Source organism: Anabrus simplex, chromosome 2 (assembly GCF_040414725.1).
Source record: "Anabrus simplex isolate iqAnaSimp1 chromosome 2, ASM4041472v1, whole genome shotgun sequence".
NCBI lineage: Eukaryota > Metazoa > Arthropoda > Insecta > Orthoptera > Tettigoniidae > Anabrus > Anabrus simplex.
The window spans coordinates 828,220,977-828,240,547 of record NC_090266.1 but is presented as its reverse complement, the minus strand read 5'-3'; the positions used below and the strand labels follow the sequence as shown (position 1 = coordinate 828,240,547).

General features: G+C 37.1%; 1 protein-coding gene across 1 annotated transcript in view; it reads right to left on the bottom strand.

Annotated features, from left to right (window-relative positions):
• The window catches only part of LOC136864490 (E3 ubiquitin-protein ligase RNF10), a 362,846-nt gene that overhangs the window by 93,113 nt on the left and 250,162 nt on the right, over positions 1–19,571 (bottom strand). The window contains exon 9 of the mRNA XM_068226296.1: positions 2,058–2,309. Within this exon, the coding sequence (XP_068082397.1) occupies positions 2,058–2,309 (252 nt within the window). The remainder of the gene's footprint in view (positions 1–2,057; positions 2,310–19,571) is intronic.

Sequence of the window (19,571 nt, the reverse complement as noted above, 5' to 3'; positions counted from 1 at the left end):
CCATAATTCGGAGTGAGAATTCAAGTTACTGATATTTTACGGACCGGTACACTTTACTAATTTCGTGTAATTATAGACTATGACGATATCTTAAATTATCGTGTGTGGCAAAATGGAAATCATAATTTACGACAATTTTAATCATTCTAGGACATTCTTTTAAGACAGTATAACAGCGAACTGTGTGTAACCTTATTTTCCTAACATTTGTTCCATAACAGGACAAGACTTTGTTATTTTTCCCAGTGAACTTTCTCGATCTTTCGATCAACACTATAATAAACTCAGAGAACATTAAGAACTTTTTATAGTTATATTAAATAATTCAGACTAGTGTTATATAAACGTGACTATAAAATCACCTTAATCTGCCAACAACAATTGTTCAGAGACTGTGATAAAAACTATTGCAAATTACATCTTCAAGTGTTTGTACTGGGCTTATTACTTCGCAATCATAATTTCAGACGTAATCAGTGACGATTATGAACTGTGTTTTGTATCACAAGGACTGTAAATATTAATTTAATATCGTAAAATTAGAGTTAAAACAGAACTGTGTATCACGACAGTGAATGGTAATAATCTCCATGATTACTGAATTAAATATTGCCAATTGAACTTTCCGTGTGCTAATATCACCTCCAAGAGTGACAGAAACCTTGGCGAAATATTACATCCTGCTACATCGAACATCATTCCTTCATCTATGGTACCCATCGAGGGACGTCGACGTGGTCTCTTCACGGAACATCGCCGAGTTTGAGTCTTCTTCCGCACTCCGCGGAATGTTCCAGACGCAGAGTCTTCAACTTCAACATTTATTTCTGTTCCGAGTGAGTAACTACAAACTGACTGACTTTTACCAAACAGTTAATCCAATACAGTGATATTATCAGTGCTTCGTGTGAATAGTATATTTTCTCGTCGTATCAAAGAAGTTCACATTCTGTGATAAATTTATTTCAAAGTTAATAATTTATTCAAATTCACGTTACCTAGATAAACTTTAGGGTTTTCAAGTGCTTTATTATCATTTCTTACAATCCAACTGAGAGACACTCCACAAGAGTTTAAATATTTTACTCAATTTTTTTTATAAATGTGGGCGTTCATTTTTGTGTGATTTAAAACTTAGAAAGACTCTAGGTGTAAAATTGATCTCTTATGTTCTCAAGAGATTTAAAAAGACTAGGATATTAATGTCCCGTGAAGGAGTGATATTTATTTTCAAACTGACTTCAAGAATGTCACGATATAAATCTTTGATTTTGACAAATATTGATGATAGATTTGAGTTCTACAGTAAGATTGCAGGGTGATCTATCTACTGATATTATTAATAAATTTTATAGAAAAAGATATAACCATCTATTATTCACCCTGCGATTTTATCCGTCTCTGTATCGGCTCCAAAAACAACGTACACTACCTGAGATCCTTCTCATGCCCAAAACCCACTATCGTTTCCTGGTACAATACATATGTAAAGGTATTTATGTTCAGCAGATGATCACCAATTAGGGTCAAAACCAGTACTGTAAGCTAATTCTTACAATAAACAGTATCGATAGGGTGGGAATCCTTTCTTATCTGTACATGTGTAATCTCTCAATACGGAAATGAAACTCATAAATCAAGACAAGTGGTATGTTCCGAGCTGTCAGTGGAGAGACGGCGTGGAATGACATTAGTAGACGAATAAGTTTGAGTGGTGTCTTTAAAAGTAGGAAAGATCACAATATGAAGATAAAGTTGGAATTCAAGAGGACAAACTGGGGCAAATATTCATTTATAGGAAGGGGAGTTAGGGATTGGAGTAACTTACCAAGGGAGATGTTCAATAAATTTCCAATTTCTTGGAATCATTTAACAAAAGGCTAGGAAAACAACAGATAAGGAATCTGCCACCTGGGCAACTGCCCTAAATGCAGATCAGTAGTGACTGATTGAGCAATGTCCTTTATATATATACATACACATACAAACAAGGGTTTTTGTTATAACAAATCCACAGAAATGGTCAAAGAAATATAGTACTGTAATTCAAAAGCTACCTTGAAAATACTCCACAGTGCTTCTACTGATGATTGGTGGTTTCAGCTGAATTTCAACAACTTCAAACTGGCATGTCACTGGTAAATGTTGTAGGTAACGGAGACGATGCCTCACTTCTTCCGTCATGGATCCACTCTCCTTTTCCAGAATTCGTCCCTTCACAGTTGGAGGGCAACGCTCCAAATTTCCATATTGATGTTCCAACATTCGAACATTAACAGCATGTAAATATACATGTTGTCCGTCAGCAGCTTCAGAGAAAAAGAGGGAAAAGATATTCAAATACATAAAAAGATGATTTTAAACTTTCCTCATTGCACTCCTTTAAGTAGAAAATCTGTAATGATAAGGTTAAGCATGTCTAAGCTACGTAACACTTTAGCTGCCATAGGGACCTGATCAGACTGGCAGGATAGGCTTTTATGAAAAACTGCCAGTCCTAATGGGCTGGCAAGAGCTGTTTGCTAGGTGATTACAAAGAGAAACTATGTTGACTCCACACTTTCTAGCAAGGAAATAATGAATCATGGTCTCAAGACGCTCTGCCATAAGCCTATGATATAATATAGTCACCCAACTGGTTTGGCTAGGCAGCATAGGAAACTCACAAAATTGCACGATATGCATTCTTGTCGACCCGTTCAGTAATAACCAAGGTGAGATTAAGAATTTTAATTAATTTTCAACAATACATTTCAGCTAAACAAGCACCATTTTTGTGAAGGGAGAGAGAGAAATAAATAATAATGGTTTTTTCCCACCAACTATTTTTACGGTTTTCGGTGATGCCGAGGTGCCGGAATTTTATCTTGCAGGAGTTCAGTTATGTGGCTTTAAATCTACCGACATGAGGCTGATGTATATGAGCACGTTCAAATAACACCAGACTGAACCAGGATTGAACATACGTTGGGCTTAGAAGGCCAGCGCTCTATCGTCTGAGCTACTCAGGCCAGTGAGAGACATAAAACAACTTACTAAACAAATAAATATTCCATACATTCCAGTAGGTATGACACTGACATAGTGAAAGTAAACTAACGACTGCTGATGTCGCCTGAAATTTTCATGCCAAATCATAATAGAGTGACTAACAAGAGAAATAACATCTACTGTCAATGGCTAAACAATGGCCGGTGCCTGATTGGGTCAGCATATCAACTTACGAAAACCTTGTTATGACCAAAAGCAAATGTGCCAACAAATCAGCAGGGCAATTATGAGCCCCTGTATTTAAAAAAAATTCCCCCTTGTTAATAATTCATTGGCATTATACTGTACATGATAAAATAAGAAATTAGAAGGTACCAGGTTTCAATCAAAATGGCATTTAAATGGGGCGAGTAGCCAAAAAAGTCATGTGGCAGCTAACATTTTAACTAAGGAGGGCAATGAGACATCAAAATTAAATCTTGTTCAAATTTTTTTCCCATAAAGGTGAACTAAAAACACAATATCTAACCAGGGTTTAAAAATTTCACATCCCCACAGAGATTAATTACAGCTATTGAACAGAACCACTCTAATAACAATAAGACATCTACAAAAAATCAATCCATTATCATCACAAAGTATAAACTTAACCTTTAGAGTGAGAATTGTTGTGTCCAAGCATACCTTATTCATAATAATAGAAGTCATATTTATCTCCAACACAACACATTCAAATGAAGACCAGTGTGCAAAAGAGTGGAGAAGGAAAGAAAAGATGTAGATCACATTGCTTTACTGGGAGATAATAAAACAAGAGCTCTAATATCACACGGATAGCTCACCTGGTCAGTAAGTAAAAAAACTGGCAGAAAACATGTGAGAATATTGAAAATTATACAAGAGGTACTAAACTGGAAGAAATTTGGAAAACAATTAACCCATCATTGTTCATGGTCGGATATATCATGCCTTTACTCGCAGATAAGTGGGACTGATCACTCAATTCACTTTTGTATTCCCTTATTTCTTTTGCCAACTTCCATTCATAAATTTATTCATTATAATTGTAGTTTCTGATTAATAATATTTTTTTTTTTTTTTGTTTAGAGTGCACGATTCACAGGAATTCGGGTGAAACACATCAGAATCTTTTCTTGAAATCTGGGTAGTTACATTGTTTTGTTTTTAGATCCAAGTAGCTAATATTTTATGGGTTTCGGAAATGCCGAGGTGCCAGAATTCAGACCTGCAGGAGTTCTTCTACGTGCTGGTAAATCTACCCACACGAGGCTGATCTATTTTGAGCACCTTCAAATACCACCGGACTGAGCCAAGATCGAACCCACCAAGTGGGGTCAATCAATGAATATTCAAGATAAATATTATAATTAAGCGGTCTGCCTATTCAATACAATATATAATTTATTAATATCTAGAAAATTGTAGGTCATAAGACAGGTAAAACAGTCAAATTGTCCATATTTCTCTTGTTGATGTTCTTGGAAAATACCAGTTTTGCTTATAAAATCTTAAATATCATTTGTTGTAAAAAGCACATTTTATTTGTATTCCTTGGTGAAAGATTTGTTGAAACTTAATAAGCATTCCTTAAATGGTATACTAATATTTAAATGCTTCAGAATTTAAAGTCAGATCGGGGCCGTGATGGTAAAGTTCTGTGTGGTAATGGATACTGTATTGAATAGGGGGACCGCTTAATTATAATATTTAAGTTTATCTTGAATATTCATCGATTGATTATAGTCAATACGGGATTAGTATTACTTGAAATGAAGCTGTTAACGCTGATCACTTGTAACTGCCAAGTGGGGGTCAGAAGGCCAGCGCCTCAACCGTCCGAGCCACTCAGCCCGGCCTTAGAAACTCTGTTGTCATTTATAATCAGTTTCAGAGTTACTTCGAAATGGATTTTGAAAATGGCATGGTTTACAGACTGTTACTATGTGATCTGCACAAAAATGGTACAGTACACTCCATGTATCAGGATGCTTTTTAGTGGTCTTTCTAGGACAACATGCATAGTTTTCACTTATTACAAGTTATTCTCACGATTTTTTTCCGTACTGGAAGTTATTCATATAAGAAACAACAAAGGCATACTTACTGTCCCACTGTTCTGTTGTCACATTTATAAACTGCTATATAGATTAATGATACATGTTTTGCCCTATCTAGAGGACATCTTCAGCCTTTACTCAAACTTAAAATGCTAAACTTAAATATTAAATAAAAATGAGAAACAAGAAAGTAGACAACACAGTAAAGCTAAAACTAGAATACAGTCATATGGACAACACTAAAAACATGTGATAAAATAGATTAAAAATCAACGTCAGTCTAAAACTATGCTTATGAAGCTAAAACTCTATCTTGATCTTTCTATAACGTGTTGTACTAGTATATTTTCAAGCATGTAATTCCAATATAGTCACCAAAGATCTTGCCCATAGGTAAAATTTGTGTCCAAACTGAATAAAAATGAGTATTTGTACAAAATATAATTTTGCACGAGCCGTGAAATCCGTTTTGGTGCGTCGTAAATAATAATGGGTGAAAATGCAAGGTTTGTCATTAGATACATATAAAATAAGACATTAGCAGGAACTGCTGCTAAAAATATCTAAGAGGTGAAATGTAGATGACGACTTAGTTACATTGGAGGTAAGGCCCTTCGTAGAGAATGTTTGATAGTTGAATGGAACATCGTTTCTCTGGAATGAAACGAAACGGAAAGAAATTTTAAACTCCTGGAAAATTTAAAAGGTCCTCCATTTTTACTGGACTGAAACTGTTACATACATGTATGCCTAGACTGTTGTACATGTCCTCTAATTACAGCAGTGTTAGCTTGTCTGTTGGTCCTGCTTCTAGTGTTATATCTATGTGGCAGAGGTGGTGTGGAACATGTAGGGGGAGTGGCAAGGGAGCGCGGGGGGAGGGGAGGGGGAAGAGAGGTAGGTGGAGCTTTATGCGTCAGAGCTGTTAAAGGGGGGGAGCCACTCTGATTGGATGGAGTGGGCCTGACGTTTGGAGAGCTGGAGGGAGTCTTTAAACCCATAGAACTGAATATACGAGGGGACTTCTCTTTACTTGTTCTAACCATATTCAACAAATCGGGTGTCAATTCATGTAATGAGCTTTTTACGTCCGTGACATCATTAAGATTCTTATCTTTTGTTATAAATCTGATCCAAGAAAATATATAAACCTTCTAGTTCATTTAAGAGAGTACCTTTTCTTATGTTCTTAATTATTGTTAAGTCGTCCTCTATCGAAGTGAACCGGTGTCCTGTCTCCCTCCTATGTATGCTCATTGCTGAGTATTTATTATGCTTCCCCGCATTGAAATGCCCCATAACCCTTTCCACCCTGAGCCACACGATCGTGCGGGTTGGGTTTTTATTTTATTAAAAGAAAATTAGCCCATTTCCCTGCGTCACACTGGGCTGCAATGACGGTGCGGGTCCCGTGCTTTGTATCGCAGTTGTTTTTATTTCGATAGTTGGGCACAAGGAGGCAGCATGTGTGTTTAAACTTTTGTAAACAAAACATACCATGCGGCCTCAAGTTAAATTGTACCATTTTATTATCTTTTACATATTAATTTCATTGTGAATCTTTTTAAAACACCCTAGAATCATCATAGAAGGTACAGCATATATACATATCCTTAACAATCCTTAACTTTTTGAACCTAGCGGTTATAATAAACTGTCAATCTGTAACTAGTACGATGTTGCGGGTTAGGGTTTAATTTGAAGTAATGGTGTGTTTCTAACCTCAAAAGTGATCATTAGTATTCTGGGAAGGTTTCTCTAATTAAGCATTAGTATACTTATGTGAATACAAAATACATGTATTTATATGAATTTTAGGGATATCAGATGAAGAAATAGCGAGGTTAACCTATGCATCTGATTGTGAGGACTTGCTCAGTGAACATGGTGGTGATGATGAGTGGGTACCTGAACCTATATCTTCACACGCAGGCAATGATTCTGATGATTCTCACCACGGTGGCAATATTGATGAAGAGGAAGAACACACAGGAGATAATGGTTCTACTGATAATCATTCTCTAATCATTTACCTACACGTCAATCACCGAGTCCCCAACTGGCATCGAACCGAAGACTACTTTTCGAAGAATATTCTGTTTATATAAGTCCTATATTGATGTTTTATAACCTATTTTACTTCATATATTTGATTCACTGTAAATAAATTCATCAACTTACAGAATTTCATATTCTCAACATGTCATTCAGCAAAGAAATGTGCTCAAATAAACCCTAACTAGCACGATCGTGCGGGTAGTTTTCCAAGAAAACGGCAAAGAAAAAATTTCATTTTTACTATTTTTCCTGAAATCTAAGCTCAAAATTACGTACATTGAAGTAAGAAAAAAATTCAAATTTCAAAGAAAATATCTCAGGGTGGAAAGGGATATATCTTGTAAAAAAGCTCCTTCCGGTCTGTCCGACATATGAAAATCCGCATTGTGAGCATGTCAATCTGTGCATTCCAGAACCCGTATATCGGTTATTGCAATGATTGACTTTATTATGATTAAAACATAAGGTCTGGTTTGTGTTGGTTGTTCGAAAAGCTGAATTGGAATTATGTTTCTCACATTTGCGATCTGTTGGATAGCTGGGTTATTATAAGTGAAAGTGGCATAATTAGTTTTTTAATTTTGTCTGGCGCTAGATTTGTGGACATCCTATTCTTAATTTTATTTATTTTATTTTATTTACAAACAATACTTCCCATGAGCAAGTGGATTTATAACTTAGGCTATCTTAATATGTATTATGTGAAAAGCAGTTATCTCTGATTATTTCTTGATTTTTGAAGTTTATGAATTCAGCGTAAAGAAGGTGGGCTGAACGTTGTGAGAGGGAGATATCCTAAAACATCACTATTTGTTGAATATGGCAGTGAATAACTCCTACAGAATTTTCACCTATCAGTATACAGGACAAAACCCAGCCAGTAAGGTGATATCTTGAATGAACTTCATGCTAACACTTCACAGATATGCTACCTAAGGACAGGTTGTGAGTTGAAATGATGAGATGGAACTGGAAGAACTTCAAACCCAGCAGCAACAGACAGGAGAGCGGCAGTAGTCATTTATGCGAATACTTGCAACCGCTTACCGTGTGGTTTCTTCTAAGCCCATTTGTATGTAACACCAAAGGCCTGATGTGCTGATAGGAGTAAAATGAAATGTTTCTGTTCATCTTACTTTCACTGTTGAAGTCTTATTTCTTTACTTTTCTGATCAGTCTGATGTGGTATCACTCATGATGAAATTAATCAATTTAAACGACATAATCGTTATAATAAAAATCTTCCGGGCTATTATGCCGTGGTCCACTCCTCTCATTTTTTCCAGACGTTTCGACTACTGCTATGGTAGTCATCTTCTGTGGCGTCGTGTAGATGTGCTTTCCTGACTCCCGCTGGCGACTGCGAAAGATGTTTGGGAAGCAGCTGTATTTATATGTGAGTGTGTGGCCTCCAATTGGTTCGCGCCGTGCAATCCAACATCTGATTGAGTATCTGAAAGCACGACCTCCGATTGGGTTGCACCGAGAAGTCTGAGCACACGACCTCCGATGAATTCATGCCCTCATATATTCAACCTGGTGACAAGAAGTAGGCACCCATTATGCTGTTACCACATGCTTCTCCTCCTCATTTGCAATGGAACTTTCTCTAACACAGAAGTTCGTGTGTTAGGAAGGAGACATACTTGCTGGAATTCAGTGACCCATCTATGGAAAAGGGTCATATGAGATGAACTATTCGATACTACATGGGACCAATAATGAATGTTTCTACTTGTAATGCTGATTCTGTCTTATCTTTAACTCCTGCTTTGTCAGTACGGACGATGCATAACAAATTCAATGTGTCATCATAATACCTATTCACAAAAACCAACATGACTCTGCAAGTCATTTACACTTGGCTTTAGATAGAGACACACAATACAGATTTGAAGGCTTTTCCAGATTTCTTTGGAATGTGCTTTGTCCGATTTAGCCCAGAACGCCTGTATGATTCGGTCTGCTATTCTATCTGGTTTAACTTCCTGAGATGCCTGCAGTTTGTAGAAATTGCTTCCTAGCTTCTTTAGAAAGCTCCAGGCTTTTCTACTCGAATGCTTGAAATGTCGTTCCTGAACCTTTTTGTCCACCTTTCAGTTCGGTCCTTATCCAGACTGCTAATGAGATCTGCTACTTCTGTGTAACTACTCTACAGAAAATCTTGATATAGAATCTTACTGGTATCGCTCCAACAGGGTATGTACCGTGCGAGTTTTTTTTGGCAGTTTAGATTATCACCATACAAACTTCTGGTAGTTATCAATGGTAGAAGAGATCTATTGGACATTGCCGTCAAGATCCTGGGAAAACTGGTCCCAGTTAGCTTTGGAAAAATGCCATCGAGGACAAAGTGAATTTTTAATGACTGGTATCTGCATTCCTACCAGGATGATGGACTAGTGCTTACTGTGTGGAAATTTATCAACAATGACTCTCGTAGCCAGTAGAGATAAACCTGCATCATCAGTAGTGATAAAGTCTGGACTTGTTTCACTATTCGATCTGGCTGAACAGAATGTATGTTTATCTTTAGGATCATACATGAGGTGTAGTCGAGTGCTTCGGGCCAGTTGATCACTTCAATACCATGTCCATTACACTGTCTGCATCCCCAGTTGGTATGGTGGCTGTTGAAATCTCCAGTAATAATAGCTGGATGTGTGGCAGTTGACAGAAAACCACAATGCATTTGCGTGGTTTGTAGATGTTTAAGCTGCCCATTCTGATTTATATCGCTCAGGAATCATTGTGAAAGCTTATTTCAATGAGCTGGACTTTTGGTGTTGTCTTTTGGACATACAGTAGGTAGATGTGCTCTACTGGTCATGAAAAGTTGCACCTATCCTGTGATATCCAGGGACTGAACAATATGTCTGAAACAGATCTGTATCACTAGCATGAGTCTCCTGCAATGTGACAACATCTACTTCATGTTCTCTGAGGATCTTGTGTAATATATATTTCACATTTTGATTTCCTGATACCTTCAGTGTTGTGGCAGATATGGAGAGCTCCTCCCTGTTTTATAAAGCTAACTAATAGTATTAGAACTCATAAAAGTAACCATTAGTTAACCAAATTCTGCTTCATACAAATTGACATGTGACTAATATATTCACTCATAATATTACTTCATTAGTCAGCTGATAAAAATGGAGGTTAGAATCGGTCTGTTGCATATGTTCTTGGTTTGTGTTCCAAGCAGTAGGCTATTACTTGACTACAGCCAGCTATTAATCCATATGTTCGATAGGCTCACTACATATTTTCGTAGTTGTGACTTTGATACATATGAGAATGGATAGAAGTGAAAAAAATGTGAGAGAAGAAAGTTACTTTGCAGAAAGTGATTGAGATAAAGTGTCAACTATTTGCAGCCTTTTGCACACTATAATCCTCCTTGTTCTTCTTACTTTTTTATTTTATGTGCATTTAAAAATCTCAGTTGAGATGGACTAGCAAAATCTTGAGTTTACTACATCTGTGGATGGGGATGGTAGAATAACACCCACGCTATCCCCTGCCTGTCGTAACAGGCAACTGAAAGGAGCCCCAGGGACTCAATTGGGAGCGTGGGTTGACGACCACGGAAAATGAGCCGAGTCCTGGCATTGCTTCCACTTAATTGTGACAGGCTCCTCGCTTTCATCTATCCTATCCGACCTCCTTTGGTCGACTCCTGTTCCTTTCCGACCCCAATGGTATTAGGTCACGGGGCCTAGGAAGTCTTTCCCTTTTACGCCCTTCGTGGTCCTTGTCTTTCTTTAGCAGACATCCTCATTTTACAAAGTGTCAGACTCCTTCAACTTTTTCTCTCTAATTAGTGTTCTATAAAGGATGCTTGCCCAGCTGTACTTCCTCTTAAGGCAATAATCACCACCACCACCACCACCTGTTAGAACTAGCTTGGTATACATAATTAAATATCCATGGTTTGCGGTTTTAGTACATGGCTAATTGAACAGAACAATTTCATTCTCTACCCGGTCAGCAGTGCTATAAATATTTGGCTCATATTTTAATTTTTCCTACTTCTGATTTAGCTTTTTCTAGCTTATATTTAATGATGATCTAGCTCAGGCATCGTCAATCGAGAGCGAAATGCCTTGGGAGCCAGTTTGCTCCCCGCTCTTGAGGAACGAGAGCAGCTTAGCGAGCAAGGAGGGGAACTGCATGATGTAGTACACACTGAAGGTCAGTGGTGCAAAGGTATAGCACATCTTTCTGGACAGGTTAGATTGCGACACAATATGCGTGGACTCATGTGAGGTGACAGTAGTGTGTTCCGGCCTTTATTCTCACACCATACGACGCTCAAGCCTAGTCGGTAAATGTTGCATTTACTATGGAAGAGAGTTCAGCACAGCGTAGGCTATCGACGCCAACAAGTTCCAAACCTTCTTGGGAGGAAGAGTATTTGATATTTCAAGAAAACAACACACAAAATGTTTAATATGTAATAAAATATTGAATCACATTAAAAACTTTAATCTGCAGCGCCGTTGTTTCTTAGGTCATTCCAACAATTATGATAAATATGAAGGCTGGGAAAGCATAGCGTTACTAGAAAAACTTAAAAATAACACATTTGAGAATGTATGTACATTTCATATTACCCTACTCAACTCTCTTTATATTATGTTCGATAATTCCTCAGAGATGATTTCTTTGGCCCGTTTTTTTCAACGAATGTTAAGTGTTAACACTGCTGTTAAGGAGACTTAACACACAATTTAACAAAATGGTCGTCTCATCAAGAATTGTTAACTCTAACAATTGTTAAATCTTGTGTTAAATTAACCTAGCAGCACCCCTATGTTAAACCTCTTAACAGTTGCTAAAATTTCAAAATGGAGACATGTAGAAGACATAAGTTTGAAGCTTTACTGCTGTATGAGGACTATTTATAAACTGAAGAAGGCAAAGGACGACCCATACTAAGAAATAACGACCTTTTAGAGTTGTCAGAAGAATGATTTCTAATTACTGAAGCCATACTGAACAAGGTACCTACTAGACGATATAGGTTAGATTTTCCAACAGATTGCTACTTACCAATCTCTCCAGTGCAGCAGTTGCTTATAGATTTTACAAGGATGGGTCAGACCCTGCGTCCAATCGATTTCAACTAGCTTAATGTACCTGCTGAGGGATACTCAACAGTAACTCGTGTAGAAGGGTTTGGGTCAATACCGTACAGTTTCGGTTTCGAAATAAATGAGGACAAATGTCATGAGGCAGGATCCGCTTCGGACCACGTGGAGGGGATAGAACACTAAAATGCGAACACATTTAACTTGAACTTGTTAGGTCCGCAATGTAATAATTTCCGAAAAAAATACGAATTTCCGATTGTAAAGCACCGCGTATATACTTGAAAAGTTGCACACTAGTCAAGTGTAACAGTGGCTGAGTGGTCATCGTACTTGTCTACTAACCACGACGATGAGAGTTCGAGTCCCGCGTTAGATTACTTTTTTTTTAAAATACAAATTTAATTAATTATTTCAGGGAATGTGAAGGTAAAAATGCGAATAAAAGTAATGATCAAATTGCAGTGGAACTTTATTTCCTACCTCAAATTAATATAGTCCGTCTCTGTGGTGTAGTGGTTAGTACCCCCGGTGGACCGGGTTCGATTCCTGGCTCTGCTACGAAATTTGAAAAGTGGTATGAGGGCTGGAACGGGGTCCACTCAGCCTCGGGAGGTCAACTGAGTAGAGGAGGGTTCGATTCCAACCTCAGCCATCCTCGAAGTGGTTTTCCGTGGGTTCCCACTTCTCCTCCAGGCAAATGCCGGGATGGTACCTAACTTAAGGCCACGGCCGCTTCCTTCCCTCTTCCTTGTCTATCCCTTCCAATCTTCCCATCCCTCCACAAGGCCCCTGTTTTCCTAGCAGGTGAGGCCGCCGGGGGGGGGGTACTGATCATTCCCCCCAATTGTATCCCCCGACCCAAAGTCTGAAGCTCCAGGACACTGCCCTTGAGGCGGTAGAGGTGGGATCCCTCGCTGAGTTCGAGGGAAAAACCTACCCTGGAGGATAAACAGATTAAGAAGAGATCCAGCAGTAACTGTGAGAACGTTTAGACCTATATTAATTTCAGGTAGAAAACAAAGTGTACCTGTACTGCAATTTGCGTAATATTTTTGTTCCCATTTTTAAATAACGTTCCCTGAAACGAGACTCGAACTCACGTCTACGACTCTCGCAGACAAGTACGATGACCACTATGCTGCAACTCCTAAATATATACGCCTTGCATTGGAATCGGGGTTTCATCAATTTTTCAGAAGTTATTAGGTTGCGGACCTGACATGTTTAAGTAAAATTTGTTCGCCTCTAGTGTTATATCACCTCCACTTCGTCCGAAGCGGAGGTTTGTAACGACATCTGACCTCGAGACACTTTCCATGTAGGCCTAATTGTAGGGGAAAAGATCTTCGTAGGTCGACGTCCCGAACAAATAGTATTTTTTTTAAAGAAAAAAAAGGCCTAATTGTAGGCGACTATGTTCACGAGGGCAAGAAAAGTGTGTGCAGAATTCTACAAAGAATTCTTGCTGCCATTGCAGCATTAACAAGGTACTACATTATTTTCCCCACAATAAAAGAATGCCCGAAAATCATTCAAAACATATCAATTATCACATTTTCCCTGTGATGTAGGAACCTTAGATTGCACTCCTAGAAGAATAGGCTATATCGAATGTTGTGATATAACAGTCCGTTATTTCATTTTTTTTGCACACTTGCATAATTTTAAATTAAAACTATAACAACATTTGTCTCGCATTCATCATATTAACGCTGTTGTTGCCTCTTACCTGACATGTTTACTTCTTAGCGGTCTCCGCTAACCATAACCTATAATAATGTCAACCATGTGTCTGTGTGACAAAATACTATTTCAACACGCCACTAGGAGCGCTATATGTAAAGAAACAAAAGACGCTCACTGCCAAACGCGTTCAGAAATCTTACGGAAATGTGTTAATTTATCTTTAACAATTGTTTCGTAACAAATGTTGGAAATGTGTTCGTGAAACAGGGAACTTTTAAACGAACTGTTAAATTAATAACAATTGTTAGATAACATTTGTTAAGCAGAATTTAACATAGAGTTGTACATTTCATATTACCCTACTCAACTCTCTTTATATTATGTTCGATAATTCCTCAGAGATGATTTCTTTATGTACCGGTATGTATTTCATTGCTGTTGTTCATATGGTAACATTTCCGAGCGGCAAGTACAGTACAGTACAGTACAGCCACGGTATGCAACCCGCCTGTCCGCTGCTCTATTGTCACGTAACTGACAGCCATCCCGAGCGGACCAACACCAGCTCCCTAGAGCAAATACGTGATGAAGTCTGATCTAGCTTATTAAATGAAAATTGTGTTGGTAACACTGGTTATTGATGAAGTAACTAAAGAAGGTTTACCAAGTGGCGTAGCTCTGCGTGCTGAGGCACGCTAGTAGTGCATTGCATTCGAGGAGTGTGGGTTCAAATCCCACGTCGGCCGTCCTGGGAATGGTTTTCCACGGTTCCCAATTCTCAATTCCAGGCGAATCCTATTACGGTACCCTTCACAGATTGTGACTGAATTACTTCCAAATCCTGTCCTTAACTGTCCTTGGCGTAAAGATATTCAAGAAGAGTTAAACCCCGTAAAAGAAATACTGTACAAGTAAAAAATAAATTTTTCTTATTTTGGATCCGGATAAACCAGAGATCCAGATGAATGAGGGCCGGATAAATGAGGTTATTGTGTAAGGGAGTCTGAAAAGTGGGGTGTGGCAAAAACAAGGCTTCATATTATTCTTAATTTCTTTGTGAAATCAAAAATACATATTGTACCCTTCAAATTTGGATCAAAATAAGCATTTTGTTATGTGTCTTCAATGGCTAGTATCATTCATTTCATTGGGAGTACAATGTTAAATTTTATTCAACCGGGCAAGTTGGCCGTGCGGTTAGGGGTACGTGGCTGTGAGCCTGCATCCAGGAGATAGTGGGTTCGAATCCCAATGTCGGCAGCCCCGAAGATGGTTGTCCGTGGTTTCCCATTTTCATACCAGGCAAATGCTACGGCTGTACCTTAATTAAGGCCATGGCCACTTCCTTTGAACTCCTAGGCCTTCCCTATCCCATCGTCACCATGTGTGTCAGTGCAATGTAAAGCCATCAGCAAAAAAAAAAAAAAAAAAAAAAAAAAAAAAAAAATCACGAGTATATGTGTGGATTCAGTCAGAAAATAGTCTGACCGGTTTTAGGGCAAGTGCAGACTATTGATTATTTTAGCCTTTCGATCAATACCATATGCTAAGCACGTGACCAGCCAGAAATTTTCAAGGTTGCTTCTGACCGTTCGCTGCGCGTGTCGAAGCTCGCTCTGAGCCGAGTCATTTCTAGAAGGACTACAGCCAATTACAGGACATCTGAACAGCCAATTACGTGTTAGAAAAGTGCCACACCTCCACAGCAGAAGACATATAAGCTAGGGACAGATATCAATCAAGCTCCTTTTTCTTACATTATCTTATTGCTGCAGATTTGCTTCAAGTTAAGTGTCTTCGTCAAGATATTTGTGTTAGTTTCAGCCATCATTGTAACTCATGAAGGATGAGGACCTCTACAATTCAGGATAATCATCTACACCAGAATGTTTCGCCTTACTTCACGAGGAGCTGATAATTCATTGCTGGAATTGGACTTAGCTCTCATCATGCCCTGCTAAATCTAGGCAACTTCTAGTATGAGGGAGAGAACGATCCGGACGCCCTGCATTATGTGAGCAGAATCAACCACCCAGGAGGAGATAGAGTTCCATCACAAATTTTAGTACATTTTTGTGATATTATTACTGCCCATCTACATAGAAATAGTACGTATCTCTTCATTGAAATAGATTTTTCTATTAGATTAGTGCAATTCTGCAATATTTTCATATTTTCCTCTATTGGTGTCATGGTAGTGCTGGTACATTGAGTGTGAATGTAATTTGGATTCTATTAGTGTAGTTTGCTCTAGAATGACTTCAAGAGATTATTTAAAAGTAATGGACGTCTTGGATAAAATATAATTTAATTAAAATAATTCCAGTTTCATGAAGTCTTGTGGGATAGAATTTGCGTTGTGTCTTATATGATGAATTTCATTGTGTATTTCATCTCGTGTATTATCATGGACTTATGCAGGATAGTGTCATCGAATTCAGAGATAATTTCAGATTTATCGTAGAACTAAAAATTACCAATAATAATAATAATAATAATAATAATAATAATAATAATAATAATAATAATAATAATAATAATAATAATAATCAAATTTGAAGATTGGGTTAAACAAAAGATTAAGGGTCATGAGTGATAAATAACATTTGCTGTTCTTGTGAGATATTGAATGTGTGCTCTGTTAATTAATTATGAGCCTGGAATACGGTGATCCTGTGGGATTAATTTGTGGATTATTTTGGAGAAGCCTGTGTCTTGGGTTACCATGCGTTCTGTGAATTTTGAGCACGTGTTAAGCGATATTTCTGAGATTTAGGGATAATAAAGTTTATCGGAACTCACTGACCACATGTCCGGTGACATTTATGTCTAACCCTACTGATGTGCGTGATGATTGTTGACCTGTTCTTCTGATTATAAATCTGTTGAATTTCTACTGATCAACGCTGTAATACTCCTGCTATTATCTTTAAAGTGATTGCCATTATTTGATCATGTCACAGATTTTCGAACGTGATAACTTCTGACTATTCCATTGATAGGATGATATAATAAAAATCATGATATAAAATTTAAGTCTAGAATTTGTCTGTAAATAGTATAAATAAATTACGTGTGTCTTATGTGTGAATGTGGAATGAATGATGTAGTTAGAAATATTTTTCTCATGCGATTTATTGAAATGTGGTTTTGACATGACCGTGGGCTCAGGTTATTTCGGCATAGTTTGTGCTAATTTAGCATGTATAAATAATTGTGTTTAGTAAATTTTTTAGCATATTTAAGGAAAATTCTACATTGTCATGATCTTAAAAATGAATAGGTCCATACTATTTCAACCCCACATGAACAGGGTTACGTTCAACAAAGTTAATCAGTGTAAAATTTATAAGGCGTTTTGTAACGTTAACTTGTAAATGTCGTAAATTATTTTCAATTACACTCTGAATGATTATCATGAAAAATTGCCTCGAAGATTGTAATAATAGTGGTAAAAATCTTAAATCGACATAATTATTTGAGATTACATTATAATATTCTGGAGAATGTGGATCATTCAAGTTTTTGTTTAAATTATTTCAACAATATCAGTGAAATTTATCAACGATTAAGACGAGATGATAATGAAAATATTGTAAACATTATTTGTGAGAATTTTCAAGATGCTAATTATAATCAAGAAAATTTAATTACGATGAAATTTCCATTTTTCTTGAGTTGTAAACGTGCCAGTTTGTGTTAATTTTATGGTTCGAATAAGTTTAGACGTTCACCCTCTGTGCACGTTTTTATTTTCCTCAAGCCAGATGAAGGCTAATTTTGGTTTTTATTTATATTTCAGGCTTCGATGTGGAAGAACCAGAATGTCAGAATTTGGTAAAATAATCTATGAGAAGAAACGAGAAACGACATCAAGAATCATTTAATATTATTTTTAAATATTGTGTTTAAAAATGTGCTATTAGCAATAAATGTCAGGCCTTTGTTTTAATTTTTTTTTCATTGTCGTCAGTCCTTGTCCCATTAGCTGCCTCTAAAAAATAAGCGACGCCAGTTAACGAACGGTCCACCTCTGGGACTCTCGCTTACCAGCTGAGCCTGCCCAGAAAATAGGAGGCAATATAAATGATACATATTCTTGTTCAGGAAGACGTGCTTTTCAAATTAAGAGAAAAAACAACCGACATTTTCGACCTCTTCATGTACTTCTGCCCTTACGATACCTGCGTATGGAATTTTTGATTGCAGAATATTTTTAAGTAGTAGGAATTTTTAAGTCCAAAATCTAGAATGCAAAAAAAAATAAAAACACCACAAACATTAGTACAATATATATCTTTATATAAATTATGTATAATATTATATATATTATTATATTATATATTATATATATAATATAATATATGTATTATATATAAGTATTATCTAGGTAATTACGAATTTACATTAACATGTTAACGGCAGAAGTACGTGAGCGCCCACTGAAATAATGCTGAAACTTACCATAACATTTCTCACAATATCTACTGTAACATGAAAGATAGAAATGCACCCAATTTTACCATGTCAAGTCAAAGCCCTTCTGATTCTAATGGATTGCAATTTATAGTATTTAGACTTCTAGTTTCTTGTAAGGAATTTTTTGAATATGAGAAATTTTTCATGGTCTTATTGAAACATGTCGTCATGTTGGTACAAATTTCTACTGAACTATTGGTACCACTGCTTCCAAATTATCACCACACATTCATAGATGCATCAAAGTCTTGAAACTCTAGAATTTTAACATTAGATAAATATTTATGTCTTCAGTTATAAATTAAAATTTAATTTTAAAATATTGTAACTTTTAGCAACAAAAAAAGGTTTATAAAAAACACAATTTAGAAGCAACAATAAGAATTTTAGAGTTCTAGTATCGCAGTACAGTCATACATGAGTGTGCAAAATTTCATATCTCTATTTAGAATAGTTTAGGAGCAACATGTACCTAAATGTGAAAAAAAAAAAAAAGTTTTCGGGAAACTGCAGTCAAAGTTTGTGCTTCACTCACTCCTGTCTCAGAACATTCCAAGACCATATTATTCTTGCTTGCTGGCTCTCCTCATCTTCTCTCTTCCCTTTTCTGTTTCTTTTTTGAATTCTACCTTCCATAGTGGATTCTGCACTTGCTTTTTGGGATTTTTTCACACGGTCACTGTCAAAGCCCCTCATCGCCTTCAACATGTTTGCCCCAGGCTTGATACACATGTCTTCAAGAACGTATTTCCTTGACATCATGCCCTCATTGAAGCACATCACCGCATCCAATAAACCTATTTGAAGGGTTCTAAAGCCTACAAATTCAGTTTTTGGAATGCGTTGGCAGATACCTTGATTAAAACTTTCATTGACATTCTGTGTACGACCATGTAAACACTCAGACAACAGGGTGTCATCACTAAGTCCCTTATACACAGGTTTTATGGCATTCAAAACAGCGAATGGAAGCGAGTTCTTGTGGCGATAATTAGGACCTCCTGCCTTTTCTTTCTGAAAGCCACACAATGAATCCACACCTTCTGGACACAGGTCATGTCTTGGTTCTTCATCTGTTGACATTTTGTGGTATAATGTTGCTTTTATGGCCAGTTGAATGCTTGAAGATTTCCTGTATTTCTTCTTATAGCAAGTCCAAAATACAGCTGCAGCTTATCAA